This window comes from Coturnix japonica, chromosome 11, assembly GCF_054131305.1.
Source record: "Coturnix japonica strain WE chromosome 11, WE-NBRP24, whole genome shotgun sequence".
NCBI classification, from domain to species: Eukaryota; Metazoa; Chordata; class Aves; order Galliformes; family Phasianidae; genus Coturnix; species Coturnix japonica.
The window spans coordinates 21442752-21458509 of NC_140673.1; the positions used below are offsets into that span (position 1 = coordinate 21442752).

A 15758-nucleotide genomic window follows, 5' to 3' on the forward strand; every position below is an offset into this window, starting at 1 on the left:
CCCCGTTGCCTCGCCGTTCCGTTCCGCTGTTGAATGAGCGAGAGAAGCGCACGCTACGAATGAGCTTTTATTGAGATAAAGTTACATGAGAAAAGCCGTGTGGTGTTTTGGTGGTACAAAGCCAGCTTCGCACGGACATGGGAAGCCGTTCATATGTTATTGAAACACAAAGTACAGCGCAGCAGTGAGCCTTCGGTAAACTGAAAACACAAAGCGGTCCCTATGCAGGTGTCACCATAAAATAATATAGCAACAACACGAGGTGGAAATGACGCCCAGCATCAGATTGTAGCAGTGGCACCGTGCTCCCACTGCAGCCTGGGCACAGCTGTACCCCATTACCAGCACGGTGCACCCCAATGTGAGCCTCCATATAAACATAGGGTCACTTTGCTTCACCATCCCGCACTTATGTCCTCTGCCTTGAGCACACAACAGATCACAGCAGTGTTATAAGGCTGCAAACAGCAAGTCTAGGCTGAATAGAAGCTACCACTGCACTCTGACATGGTCATATCTGGTTAAACTCAATGCACAAGTCCATCCTACACAGCAGCAATAACAGCAATCAGCCGTACTCTGGACATGCGTGTTAAGCAGCACCAAACAGAGCTCCTTGGCTGCACACAGAGCACACTGCCATCTCAACAAGCTCTACAAGTTCACAACTGCTGCTGAAAAGCCTCAGAGAAAGTGCAGCATACAGTAACAAAAACCAGCAGTAGGTTCACACGTGGCAATACAATAAATCCCTTAAATTTTAAGGTAAATCTCGTACAAATTATACTTCCAAAAATATTTTGCAAACTCTGGCAATATGGCTATGATACAGTATGTACAAATAAAATACCAGAATGGGTATACATTTTATTGCTAGGGTTTTTATTATTATTATTATTATTTGGTTAAGGAATTGTACAGAAGTGTATAAAAGGGGTGCAGGAAGCAGCAAGAAGCGAGTATTGGCTTCTCGGCCTCTTAAAGCCAAGGTTGAGTTGGGTTTGTTCTGAAACACTGAGCTTTAAAATGTCACATCAAAAAGCATCTCCTTACGGGGTCATGTCTGCGTTACCCAGATAGGAGAGAAGAGCAACAGTGAGAGAAGCCCAGGCAACGGGTTAAAGGGTTTCAATGTGCACATTCCTCCACTGATACTTCCAGAATACAGTTACACAACTATAAACACCCAGCCCGAAGTTACATAACATTCAACAGCTATGAACCGACTTCCACATAAACTGATGTTTCAGTGAGGTGGCTACATTCAATTCACTAATCATGCAAAACAAAAACCAAACTCCCAACAGGATTAGTGATATTGTGAGCAGAATCACCTGATTTGGCCCCGATCTGGCCTGCAAGATAACATAGATTGCAAACATGCTGGGTGTTTAGATCCACCAGCATAAACACAACTTTAAGTGCCCCTGTACCAAGGAAGCCTTGCTCACAAAGCACCTGTCAGTAGAGACTGCTGATGCAACCGCCTGCCCTACCTTTTATATCCTTCTGTTGAGGAGAAGACAAAGGTTAAAGTACCAAGAAGCAATCACATGCTTGTTAACCAGGAAAAAAAAAAACAACAAAACCAAATCAGCCTTCCCCACCTGCTCACAATCCTACTGACAAGGAGCTTAACTTGGCACTTCATCAGTGACCTCAACAACAGTGGGTGGAAGAAGCCAGCAGCATCAGCAAACCTGATCACAAGGCCTGCAGTAATCAGTCAGCGTGACTCAGTGCACGTCTACCTGCACAGAGAGCAGGGTTAGAGCTATTAGGCTGCTGCTCAGCAGGCTGCATTGAAGGCTTTTACCCCTTCAGTATCTGATAAAGTTCTTCAGTAGCTTTTTTCTTTTCCAAACCAGATAGGCTCACCTTCGAAAATGTAATCTGGATGCAATACAGCAAAGCTAAGAGAATGCTGAAGTGAAAACCCAAGCACTTGGTAGGTATTTGCTCCTGTAGGCTCATGATATAAAAAACACATTCAACTCTTCCCTCTGAAAGTAAGTCCTGCTATAGATGTGCATGGTTCCTCTCTCCTTCCTTCCTCTGCCTAACTCCAATCTCAACCATGGATATACTTAGTTAAAACTAGAAGCTCTCAACCACTCCTTTTAGGCTCGAGTCTCTCATTATAAACAGATCACAGCCAGCACAACCCCTGACATTTCTCCTTAAATATGCATAATTTAAGCTATTTCAGATATTTACAAGCAGAAAAAGCCCGTCTTTACAAGACAGATTTCTTCCTGCTTTACGTAAAGTGCAGCTCTCTAATTTAAGGCAAATTGCAGTGAAATATAAAACCATCGTTTTATTTTGGTATGTACACATTTTTAAATTAAAAACAAGAACTCCCTCAAAGAAAAAAGAATGACCAGCAGGTGCTTCTAAACGAGTTTGGGAATCTTCTGGATTGTAACACAATCCCAATATTATGCCATATTGACATCTAAACCTTTAAGTTTCTTTTCAGTTAATGCAAACAAAATAAGTGTCTATGTGTATACCCCGAAGGTCAAGAAAAGACTGGGAAAGTGCAGTGTGTTTTTTCACGTCCCGTAGTTTCCTTTAGCTACAGTAGCACTCCTCGATATCACATTTCTAAACCTCTATCCTATACACCCAAAGCTAATCTCAGTTCTTCTAATGAGTATTTCTCATCACCATCTGTGTCAAATTTCTTAAAGATCTGTGAGTCTTGGGCTGCAGAGCCCAGCAGCTTCTGAAGGTCTTCAAATGAGAGTTTCCCATCAGCATCTTCAGGCGCTTTGTCAAACAAATCCTGAAGGTCTGCAAAGAGAACAATGATTCAGAAGTAATCCTTTGAAGCACACAGGAACACTGTACGAGTTACTCTTCCAGTTTTACTGCATCACGTGTTACCTCATAGTCATTAAGTAAACAAAGCATCTCCAAACATGCAGTTTGTCTTCTGTGCTGTCAGAAAGTTCAGGAGGTTAAAAACATCAACACAAAACATGGCCATCAACATTTCTGAAGTCTTAAAAATCAAACAAAACCCTTATTTCTGGCCAGGGTTAACAGCCCATTCCACCACTACCAACTGCATACAGATGCAGCTGTCTTTCACAAAAGCAAGCTCTGAATGACTGTTGCCATACCAACAGCACCAATCACATAAAGGGAAAAGTGTCTATTCACTTTCTGATGCAAAGCAATGACTTTTCAGTATCTGAAGAGACTGAACTGCAAGATCCAGACACCATTCATTCCACCAGGCAGCGCCCTCTGAAGGGGAGAAGGAAACTCCCTCTGAAGGGGAGAAGGGAGAAGAAAAAAGGAAAGACAAACAACAGATGCATTCACACCTAATTCATTTTCCTACAGTATCCTAATTCTGACCTTGTCTGCTCCCCCAGTCTCCTGGGCACCTGATACAATGCACTCAAAATAGACAACTGACTCTAATGAACACACCTGTTTAAATCTCTGCTGCTTTTTTTTGTTTATATGCTTTTCTTTCTGTTACCTCTATGGTTCCCAAGCTTTTCAACTTGACCAAACTCATCATGAGTTTGGAATGGAATGGAAGATTTAGGTTGGATGTTAGGGGGAAGTTCTTCACTAGGAGAGTGGTTAGGCCCTGGAACAGGCTGCCCAGGGAGGTTGTGGATGCCCCGTCCTTGGAGGTGTTCAAGACCAGGTTGGACGGGGCCCTGGGCAACCTGATCTAGTAAAGGTGTATGTTTGGTGGCCCTGCCAGGCAGGGGGGTTGGAACTACATGATCCTTGAGGTCCCTTCTAAGCCGGGTCATTCTGTGATTCTGTGATCACAGAATATCCCAACACTACCATAACTCCAGTTATACTTAATGTCTCCTGAACATGAAATGTATAGAGAAAGGAAAGATCAGCCTGGAAAGGACTCACCTTCTATGCTGGAAATTCCTGGTAAGGACAGATGTCTCAGCTGTCTGTTCTTCTCTGTGCTGTCATCAGCTGACCTTGAAGCCAGCCTTGAAAGGTCTGTGGGCTTTGTCATAGTACTTGGACTACTTTCAACTGTTGCAAAACAATTTCTGTTAGTCTTGTTCATTCCGTAGAATCACAGTTAACAGAAACAAACAAAAACCCCAGAAGAACTAATTCAAGTCTTTTTTTTGTTGCAGAGATGCCGTATGGGATGAAAACGGTGCAAAACTGTTCCAGAATACAGCGGTGTTACGCACTTTTACTAATAACTAGAAGAACACAAGAAAGAAAACCTGATTTTTGGACAGTTATACAGCTTTCACCTTTCAGACTGTACTTGGGAAAATCATATTTGTAAACATCAAACACAGAATGGTTGGCAAATGCTTTTTACTTCCTATTCTTGAAGCACTGAGTAAGCTTTAGTAACTGAATTAACATCTGCCTGCTTGGGTTGCGTTCACCACCTTCTCCCTCCTCTAGGGATGTATCATTGTCTCCTCCCATAACAGCAACTGCTGGAAAAGTCATCTTCAAACTTTTATATCTGTAAACCATTTTCTACGTCTTAGAGTTGCTTTCTGTGATGTCAGATGAACTAATCTCCAAAAATTTTAAGTAAACAGTGCAACTGATTCACCTTCATTACTTATTCTTTTAGTTACATGAAGAACATCCATTTTTAGAGGTTACCGTTACACAACATCCTTACCATTCCTTGATGTCTCTATGGGTCGGTCATCTTCTGGCTTACTTGCACGAGCATTGAGTAGCTGAAGCTTCTCCCTTAGATTTAATTCCTGAGAATCTCTGGTTCCTGCTTCCTGCATATGTGGAAAAGAAGTCTGTTCAAAAACACTCCCTTCAGTGCAAGAAGATTAGGAGAAAAATTCATTTAAAATATCTAAGTACTTTTGAATGACTCAGTGCTTTCCAGGCTGATCAAGTTTTAAATCATTAACTAGATTAAATATAAATTAAATAACACATATATATGGGAACATGTCAGGACCAAATTCCTATCGTTTATAAGAAGAGTATCTAAACTTCAGTATCTAAACCTCCAAAGTAGGCAAGTATTTTGCAGACACTAATGTTGGCACTACTGTACCTGTCAAGCAGATCACAGCTTCAGTTCACAGCAGTTCAAGTTTGACTTGGCAGCACAGCCAGGTCACTCATCTGTCTTCTTAGATAGGAAACTAACCTTAACAGCACCACCCCTCAGCTCTGAAATATAACTTCACCCTTCTGTTAAGTCTGTTAAACCAGATCACAGCCTGTCATTAGGTTGTCCACTAGTACAAAGCTCCCCTAAGTCATGTTTCGGCTGCTATTTCCTGAGGCTGCTGATGTGAAGTTAGAGCACTGTGCAAACTTGGGCATTGCTGTTTTCTTGCCTTTCCTTCCTATTACCCTTTCACGATTTCCCTTATGATGCATTATGCTTATCAAGGATAAACATAAGCCCAGTAATAAAGTGTTTATACACAGGTAAATGCTATAACACCATTTATAGCATGAACTCACAATAGTTGGACCAGCTTTGCTAAAAGCATGGCAGTGCATTCAAATTGAGCCAGTTACTGAAGTCCCTCACTGCAACAGACAATGGTCTGAACCTCCCTAAACTTTCAGCTACATGAAAGCGTATTACAGCAGCTCTGCAGATCTTTTTCCAAGTCTTATTTAAAACATGATTTTAAGACAATGACAGGGTCTACTAACCCAGTATAGTTTCTGTTTCTTTACTTTACCTTAAGTTCTTTATTTGAATGTGTTCCATTAACTGGTTGATCTTCATTTTTCACTTTTAGAGAGGTAGTTGTATCATTCTCCTATAGTGAAAACGGAGGAGAGCTGAGTATACTCACATACTTACTTTTCTTTTTTATAATAAAGCTTTTTTCTTCCAAGTTTGCCAGGCATAAAGCCTCCCAAGTTTTATTTTCAATTTAGTTAGACCTTGAGAAGCTGTATATGTGCTGTGCAGAACAAACTGAAACTAGCAGACACCCACAGTCACGCTTACCGGACTGGCAGACAAGTTGTTCCTTTTGTCCAGCTTATTCACAGCAACAGAAGTGTTTTCCAACAGCATTACCCTCCGGCTGAGGTTACCAATGGCTGAATCCACATTTAGAAGCTTGATGTCATTCAACTTCTGGTTTGTCACTATAGTATTATTTAGCTCCTCCAAAGCTGCGTGGAGTGCCTGGCTTTCCTGAAATATAAAACCAAGACGTGTTGGTTTACCTGACTTCTGCAGCGCTTTTAACAACATGTAGGCTGACCCAGTTTAACCAGGCACACATCAGGCTGTCTCGTCACAGAAACACTGGACACATTCAACAAGAAGCTTCTACAAAGTTATTCCAGCTTTCAAAGTTTGACTGAGATTTTCCTCAACGTTAACCTCTTTGTTTCTAATGGAATCAATTCAGCTGTGCCAGCAAACACACAAAGCCTATTCATCTCATCTTCCAGAGCAAGCTTAGTAACTACACCAATTATTTCTCCCCAGGAAATCAGGTACTAGGCACATTTACACACTTTTGAGGAACATATACATTGTATTAAATATATTCAAGATAATTCCATGCTAAGCATGGATACTTCTTTTTTTAATCCCCTCTTTGCACACTTCATTATTTCAAGGGTGACTCAACACACACCACTCCTACCTTTGCTCAGATTGGCAAGTACCTGCCATAAAATCCATCTAATAAAAAGCTTTTCAATCATTCACATGAGCAAAGTACACCATAATTTGTTTGATATTTGATTTTTACCTTTCACTTAGTTAAAACACACACAAGAAGTGCTCGCAGGTTACAACACTTCCATGTTTGCACGTGCATAGAAACAAACTACAGTAATATTATCTTGTACTTGGTTTTGACGTATGCCATTTATACTTAGCCTTTATAAAAGCCATACTTTCTTTGCATACTACTACACAAAAACCCCCATAAAATTTAAGTACCACTGATACTTGTATCGATATTCTTTACTCAGAAGAGAAAAATACCTGTTTGCAGTTTTCTGTCTGATTTTTCTCAGACATCGGCAGAGTGGTGGATTGTTTCAGTTCCTTCTAAAGAAAGAAGCAGAAAGTGATGCTTGTAACAAATACTAAGCTCTTAAGAACTGGCAGAATGAGAATATTTGCAGATAAAATATAACTGAAAATAGTGCTGCATTGCACTGTGACTGGACAAATATTTATGTGCTGTTTTTCCACTACAAAGGAAAGGTCAGCATAAATACAGCAAGAAATTACTGGTAAGGATGGTCAATCATCTCACCCTCACCCATATCCTTAATTCAACCAGCAGATCATCTCAACAGTTTCATTTGTAGGACTTAGTGCAGACAGCTACCATAAGCAGTACCCTGCATCACACAGAAGCAGGGAGTTCCAAGGCTCTAAAACTTTATAGTAGTAGAATGTAAAAACCTATGGGACAGAAAGCTTAGCTGGGACCAATTGTGGCACCAGAAAAATACATGGTATCACAGAGGAGATACTACACAAGGATGAGCAGGGTATTCATGTATCAACTGGCATCTACTGAGATTTGGAAAGTGTTTTGAAAATATAAGGTAAAAACTTCACATAGCTCTTATGCTTCTTTCAAATGAGGCAGGTAAACTCTGAATTCACCTTGTTAAACCAGTAAAACTTTCTTACCACATCATTCTGGAGTATTTCAATGGATTTCTTGTATTCTTCAATAGCTGTCTGTATGTTTTCAACATCATGAGAAACACTGGTAAGAGTGCTACCTATGGTCGCTACGGTCTGGAAGAAAGGAAGAGAGAAATCTCAGCAAAAATCTAATGTTTCAATGCCCTGAACACAATGTTCAGTTGATGAAGCAGCAGGCAGACTGCCACAGAGACAACATCCCTTGCAAACAAAACAGCAACCATACCCATGGCATCTCAGCCAAGAAATGAATGCACCCTAAACTACAACACCCAAGGAAACCACAACTACAGCCTTCACATTCCCAAAGCAATGCAAACATTCCAGCATTAAAAAAATAAGTCCTGAGATAAAGACAATTTCCTTCCTCTCTGCATGAAGTATCAGTATTAAACACACAGATGCTGATGCTGTGTATTTATCCTGCTCTAATGAGCTTTCAGGCTACTCAGGAGACACGTCACACACTGCAGAACTGGTCTGCTAAAGGTTGCTAACCTGCTTTCCAAGCCAGCATTGCCTTTATTTTTTTAACAGAAGAAGAGCATTGAAGCATCAGGAAAATCCCCACAAGTTCTGTAGGTACAGCCTGTGTGCTGTGACACCACTGCTGTTTCTGATTGCTGCAGCTTCATTCTTCCTTTGTCTTATAGGTAAGTGACCCAAAATGCAGCTGGGCGCAACAAATTGTTGGGCAGAACGTTTTCTCTGCACCCACCAAAAGCTGGGCCCCACACCTACACCCATAGAATCATATTATTACCCAGGTTGGAAAAGACCTTGAAGATCATCAAGTCCAACCACAGCCTAACCATAGTAGCCAAAGCTCTTCTGAAAGAAGCTATTCCATCACTCAGAGAAGCTTCACCCAGCTATAGCATCCCCCAGAAGCTACAGTACCAACCAGTGTTCTAAAAGAAGCCCAAGACTTTAAATAAATTTCTTTTCATTTGAATGATACTGAAAAAAACCCCAAACCATTTAAATGGTTGCATTTAAACCTCAAAACAGTTTTTCAACACTCCTAGTATATATATACTCATAGTTTCTTAGAAAGCTTCCACGTTGTTTTTTTATTACACCAACCTTATAAAACATACGTGCAAGAAAGACAGTATCAAAAGAGGAAAGGAAAACAAATGCCACATCTGACACTTTACTTCTATACAACAGGAGGGACTGAAACTCTGGATGTTTTTGACACTGTCTTTCATTTTCACAAGGTGTGACCAAACAGACTTAACACAAAAATAGCCTGGCTGCTCAGATCACTGCAAGCTGAAACTTGTGGCCCTAAACCTTTGTACAGGTAGTACTGTTGTTAAATGCAGCAGGATAACACTAAGTTTACTACATAAATTACATGCAGGATCTAAACTCTATTTCTATATGATTTATGACACAATGGAAATCCAGCATGTTTGTAACAGCTGTATAGTCCTCCCAGAAAAGGATATCCTAGCCCTAGCAGCCTGGTTAACCAAACTACACTACTTGCTTTAGTATTAGCTCGTTGATTACATGATAGCAGGAATAGGAAATGAGAAATGAAAATCTATAGAAACCACAAGGAGAACCGGACAGACAACTGGCTTCAGCAATAAATACTTATACTGGGCTAAGTAACAGAACTGCCATGGAAGACATAGGAAAGTTCCTTCCTTTAGCCATAACAAATGGGTCAGTAAAGAAGGCTCAAGCTAAGGGGCACAGGAAAATGTATCAACAGAGGTCACTTCATATGCCTGTGTCACTCATTTGGGCTCATCATTCAAGGGATGGTCAGGAAACATCCCAGTACAATATATGCTGTGCATGTACTGCAAAACTGCAGACAGACTTCTCCAAGTATCTTACATGACATTAAGAAGATAAGTAGCCTGAAGGAAAGCAACCTCCAAGTTAAAGAAGTGACAACATAAAGATAACCAGAAACATATCCATTTCCAAAAAGGTGGAGCCAAGGCCTTCATTTGTTATTGTTGCTTTTTTAAACACCTGCAAGACATTATCTTAGGACCATACGCTACCAAGTATATGCACTGCAATTTAAAACAGTAGAGAAGCCACTGTTTCACATGTCCTGCTGTCCCGCTGTCCCCAAGAGCCCATCTGCAGGCCAGCAATGCAGGATGCACTTAGCAATACACATCTATGGTACTTGCCTTCTGGAGTTTCTCTACTGTGACAGGAAGAGAAATCAAATCTGAAGCAGATTTCACGTTGGTTTTGAGATGATTTACTGTTGAGGTCAATAGTGATATCTACAAAGAGGAATATTTACAATCAGTCAGCATAAGCCTGATTGTGAACTTTCACATAATTAAAAATTAACTTTTAACACTAAAAGATAAGATAGAACTAAATATATATATATATATATACACACTTTATATATATATATATACACACTTTATATATATATATATATATATACACACTTTATATATATATATATATATATATACACACTTTATATATATATATATATATACATATATATATATATACACACATGTAGACACAAAACACCCTTGTTTCTAGGTTAGGAGTCCTGCCTAGGCTATGTTAAAAATTATCAGCCTCTTGCAACAGATGATGTTTGTTTCTTAAACTGAATGACAAGCATATGGCACCCTCCACCACTTTATATTCATCCTCTTATTGCCAGGTTGCTGCTCAAGGAAGATCATTATTTTATATTGCACAAGAAGCCTTTACATAGAGGAAACACTCATCTAGTTCTGCATTTAGCAATCACAAACCTGCCCAGCAAAACCACGCCAACTTCTCCAGATGAGTGATGGACAAAGAATGTACAAGTATCATTAACACATTCTGTTAAGAAGTGGTTTCTCTCAACTGCTTCACCCAGAAGACAAGCATTCTATGAGCCTTCAAAACAAATTCATTCCAATCAAGAAGCTGTCAAACTACAAGTGACCACAAGCTGGTCCTTCACTGCTGCCATTACCATTTTAAGATCAATTTATAGACACCGGTAGCTGAAACAAATGAAGAATCAGTTTCTTCATATTTGAGAATTGAAAAGTCGAGCACATAAAATCCATTTTCTTCTAGCTATAAAAAGGAGTTGTTTTGCATGCTGATATAAAAGGGACAAGATCCTAGCTTTATAATAAGCCAACCTTGACCAGCTGGTGTGCAGGCTCTAGCCTCACAGCTGTGGATATTGGCTGCAATAATTCCCAGCAGTGCATCCTAACAACTCATGGTAAAACAACAACTGAATTCTGGCCAAGACTGTGATCAGACCCCAAAGTAATATAAAGGCCTGCAGGAACCATGTCCCAGGTATCTCTAACACCAAGAAGCAGATAATAGCCTTTTAAAAGAAGTCCCATTAAGCACCTAAACATCTGTGGATAACATGTACTGTCAGATGCTGAAGAAAGCAAGTCAAGTTTTCAGATGTGTTTATGCACTTCCCACACCTAAGCTCTTCATCACTGAATGGGGATGAAAACAACCCATCTGAGCAGGCACCCCAATGGTCTTTAAAATGTAACAGAAAGCACCAGTGTCAGAGGTACACACACTTCTGGATACCATTAACTGTGAGCAGCCATGAACTGTCACTAACCTCTAAGGCAAGAACTTCAGTAAGAGCCTTCCTGGATGCTTTGTTTGATGTGTGAGCTAAAACATCAGCTAAGGAAACAGCTTTCTGTTAAGTGGCTTAGTTCTACCAGAGTAAACAGAGCTAAGATTTACTCCAGCTCAGATTCTGAGTATCAGCAGATCTTGCATTCACAAGACACCAGTACTTCCTCTGTAGCAAGATCACCTCACGCTGATGCAAATTAACTTCCCTCTATGCACACAAAGTGTTTGGAAATACCCTCCTTAAACCTGAAATGTCAAATCTGTCATGGTAAACCCCACAGTTATTTGGCAAGAAAACAAATAACTGCACAGTTCTCTTTAAAGTCTGCCCCAAACCTCCCCACTGGTTGCATAACTTTTCCTCTTTGCAATCAGTCTCCAGACCAACTGGACATTCTGTCTTCTTTGGCTTAGTATTAATACGCCATTCAACTTTAAGAGTTCAGCATCTGGCCACAGAAGTCCTTAGAGAATGGCTCATCACTGCATTAAAATGAGCACACAAGCTCCTTTATCTTGCTAGCAGGTTTACATCTTCCGTAAACGCAAAATTCTATTGATTTTTCAGAATTAAGCACTTAGCTCTCCTCACCTGTTTATTGATCTCTGTGATATTTATCCAAACTTTACTCAGCCCCAGTTCTCCGGTCTCGATTTGCTCTACTTGCTTTTGCTGCTGCACCAGATCTTCGTTCAGCTTGGGAATTTCTTGGAAGGATGTCTTTTGATTAGACTCCACTAGACAGACAAAGAAAGATATAAAACTTAAGATACCCAAGTAAACAACGTCAAACAGGCAAGGAACAAACGATAAGCAGAAACGTCTACAGTTTAAGGCAGCAGCAACAGTTTCTACATGAGTTTATTGCCACTTCTGAACTAAATATTGGCTTGAAACAGCAACTCACATCTGCAGAGAGAACCCAACAAGACCTGACTGACACTTTGCAATAGTCCTGTCACCTCGGCAAGCTTCAACAGGTCTTTTTTTAGTGCTGTTATTTGGCATTACTTTGACAGGGAGATAGGAAACAATAACAATAAACATCAACTACCAACATCACTAAGGCAAAGGAGACAAGTGAAACAAACCTCAGTGCCCCATATAAAGAGGTCGCTGGTGATGAAGTGAATTCCAAAGAGATTAACGTGATTACAGTTCTTCCACGTGACAACAAGACAACTGAGAAAAATGGATATGCTTAGGTTATGTTGTTATACACCAACAGATATTGGTGTGTAACAAATCAATAGACACATGCCTTGGAAATAAAGTCAGTTATTACTACATTTAATAACAGAGAAGGGGAAAACATGGCTCAAATGAATCCTAGTGAGCCTGAGAAATGCAGCTCTTCCGGGTGTGCAGTGACTAAGCTGTTTAGCTGCCAGTGTTATTAAGCAACCTTAAATCCTCAGGTACGGGAAACAAACTAAGAAAGCTTTTGAGATGGAGATGACAGAGTTCTGCACAACCAGCAGCTCCACTCTGCAATGCTCCAGCACAAACTGCCACCTTCCAGAGCCCAGATTGCTGACAGTAGGGGTCAGGATGAATTCAGTGAGGGAAATTCAATAGGTTCCAGGGGGGCAAAGCCATTCAGGAGCACTTGATGCCCCTGGAGTGGACAGCTAAGTACACAGAGCCTGTGCACTTTCTAAAAGCCACTTCACCTCTCTCAAAGCAAGCTCTAAAGTCACTTCTAGAACAGAGTAACCTGCACCGATAGCTCAAGATCCAAATAATGCACCTGGTTACAACGTTCTTTAAAGGTGTATTTTATGAGATGTGAGAGGCTCTTGTAAACAGCTCACCCGCTGCTTTGCTACTCTCACTGTGTACTGCAAAACTGCATTTAAGACTTCTCTACAGTGCTAGGAAGGTTAGATACTACACACACGTTCTCAGCATCACTATTAACAACCAAATGGCAACGCTCAAATGATTTCCACCCACTCTAAACGTCCTAGACGTACAAAGAAGTCTTATTTTACAAAGCTCTCACTTCACACTCAGCTTGCTCAGAGGATGGCAGAACAAGAACTGCTGTAGAAATCTGCTCTTATGGGGGGGAAAAATGGAGATGAAGATTCAGAGCACCGTTCATCCTCAGCAGCCATAGGAACAGTGGACCTGCATGACTTTGGCTCCTCCTCCTTCCACCCATCTATTCCACCAAAGACTTTATCTTTTGGAACCAGGTTATTCTTGCTGCCTTTCTGTTGTTGCTGTTCCTGTTTTTAATGATGCCTCTCCCATCCAGCTTCTAGGGATACTACTTCAGCATCAAGGAAATGCAGGACTGTTTTATCACTGCAGGACTGTTTTATCACTGCATGAAGGATAACGTGCTGTTTTTCTATCAGAGCTATTAAGGAAAGAACAAGCACATCTGTGGCGGCCAGACAGCGTGACCAAAGCCAACAACTGCTTTAACAAAGATCCTGCATACAGCATGAATGATGAAACTTAACTACAGCAAAGCCAACAGATGCCATCACACAGAACTTCTAGTACACACCATGGCTTCAAGGAGATCAGTGCATGAAGACCAGAACAGGCTCAGTGTGCTCAGAGCTATGAGACTCCACCTTGGCAGCCAGCTCAGCTATCAACTCCTCCCCACCTTTCAGCAACGTTACACACCCAACAGGAAGCCCTAAACACCCACAGTTGAGAACTTCTCAACATCAAGCACACTTCCTCAGCCTCTCTTTCTACCATAAAACAAATGAAGTTCTCTATTTGCCTCCACCCTGAGCATCCTCAAGCTTTTCAATTCAATTCCAAGAACACTGGCCTTAAGATTGTCTTGGGCAAACAAAATAAAGACCAAAGTTATGGGACAAAATCTGCAGTGAACAAAGATACTCTACGGGCTGAGTGCAGGAAACTTCAAGCTTTGCTGCCTTCTGCTCCTTTCACACAGCTCCTCTGCTTATTGCTTTTTCAACAGAGAGGCTTTTATACACTACTAAACCAAGATACCAAAGCGTACCTTGTATCCAAAGGTAAAGCAAAGAGCACTTCAGGTAAACCTCATCACTCAGAACCTCAGCACTACAGCAGCAGTAACAGAACTGAAAACTCAAACGTTAACTTCAACAGAGGAAACCAGAGACCTAAAAAGCTTCGTGTTACCTCCAGTCCGAAGTTATCAGACTTGATACAACCCCACACTGTATGAAGCACAACACTTGACCAAACACAGGTGAATGAAAGCACCTCCAAGCAGACACACAGCAGCACAGCCCCACACGTACTTACTTGTTCGGAACTTTTCCTTAATCAGATCCAGATCCTCCTTGAGAGCCACCTGCATCCAGACCAGGCCCACACAGGCCACTACGCAGGCGGCCAGGATGACAAAAGCACAGAGCGGGTAACAGAACTTGCAGCAGCGCACGTAGTCCCCCCTGGGGAAAGCAGACATCTAAGATCATCAGTCCAACCTCACACCCCTCCATCCCCACTGTCCCCGAACACCCCCATGGCTGACGCTGACCCCACAGCCCCAGGCCGCTCCCCGGCCCCGCTCTCACTTGGCGCATCGGCCCCGTCCTCCGGCCACCGCGAACTCGTCCTCCTCAGAGCTGGACTCGGAGTCGGACGCGGGCGGCTCGGTGCGCAGCAGCCGGTGTCCCGAGCCCTTCTTAGCGGGCTTCTTCCTACGGCCATCAGCTGCCAGGCCGATGAGAGCGTTCAGCTCCTTGCGCTTCTTCATCCTCTTGTGCGGCGTGGGGGGCGGCGGAGCGGCCGGCGGCTGCCCCTCGCTGTTTCCTCCTTCTCCTCCTCCTTCCGCCACCGCGGCCCCCGCCGCCTCCGTGCCCCGACTCGCCAGCTCCGCGGGGCCCCTCCGCGGCTACAGGCGCTGCGTGGGGCCGCCGCTGCTCCCCCGCCGGCCCCGCGGAGCCTCGTCCCGTTCCGCCTCCCCCGCCATAGCAGCTGCCGGCGCCGCCGCGGCCCGCCCCCAGCCCGGCAGCAAGACGCGCTCCCGTTGGGCGGCGGGACCCGCCCCGCCTCTCCGCTGGGATGAACGTGGTGTGAGGGGACCGCGGTTCGAATCCCACCTCCACCAAGCAGGACTTTGGCTGTAGAGGGAGCTTAACAACGTCCATGGGGCGGGTACTTTTCCAACCTTAATCACAGAATCACAGAATGACCCGGGTTGGAAGGGACCTCAAGGATCATGTAGTTCCAACCCCCCTGCCTGGCAGGGCCACCAAACATACACCTTTACTAGATCAAGTTGCCCAGAGCCCCGTCCAACCTGGTCTTGAACACCTCCAAGGACGGGGCATCCACAACCTCCCTGGGCAGCCTGTTCCAGGGCCTGACCACTCTCCTAGTGAAGAACTTCCCCCTAACATCCAACCTAAATCTTCCCTCTTTTAACTTAAAACCATTTCCCCGTGTCCTGCTATTGTCAGCAGGATTTACCACGCTATGTTTCTCCATACTGAACAATCACAGCTC

General features: G+C 42.6%; 1 protein-coding gene across 3 annotated transcripts; it reads right to left on the reverse strand.

Annotated features, from left to right (window-relative positions):
- Positions 1 to 49: 49 nt before the first annotated feature.
- On the reverse strand, positions 50 to 15246 carry EFCAB14 (EF-hand calcium binding domain 14). Of its 3 annotated transcripts, none has more exons than XM_015870500.3 (11): positions 14825 to 15246; positions 14550 to 14698; positions 11874 to 12019; positions 9820 to 9918; positions 7637 to 7747; positions 6974 to 7039; positions 5975 to 6166; positions 5700 to 5780; positions 4655 to 4766; positions 3901 to 4032; positions 50 to 2799 (listed from the first exon to the last, which is right to left on the reverse strand). In XM_015870500.3, exons 1-11 carry the CDS (start codon positions 15004 to 15006, stop codon positions 2624 to 2626), a joined length of 1446 nt encoding a protein of 481 aa, XP_015725986.2. In that variant the 5' UTR covers positions 15007 to 15246; the 3' UTR covers positions 50 to 2623. The 3 variants fall into 3 exon arrangements, with proteins under 3 accessions (XP_015725986.2, XP_032302042.2, XP_015725987.2); XM_032446151.2 differs by having other exon boundaries at positions 14550 to 14715; positions 14825 to 15130; XM_015870501.3 differs by lacking the exon at positions 5700 to 5780 and having other exon boundaries at positions 14825 to 15228.
- Positions 15247 to 15758: the final 512 nt, after the last annotated feature.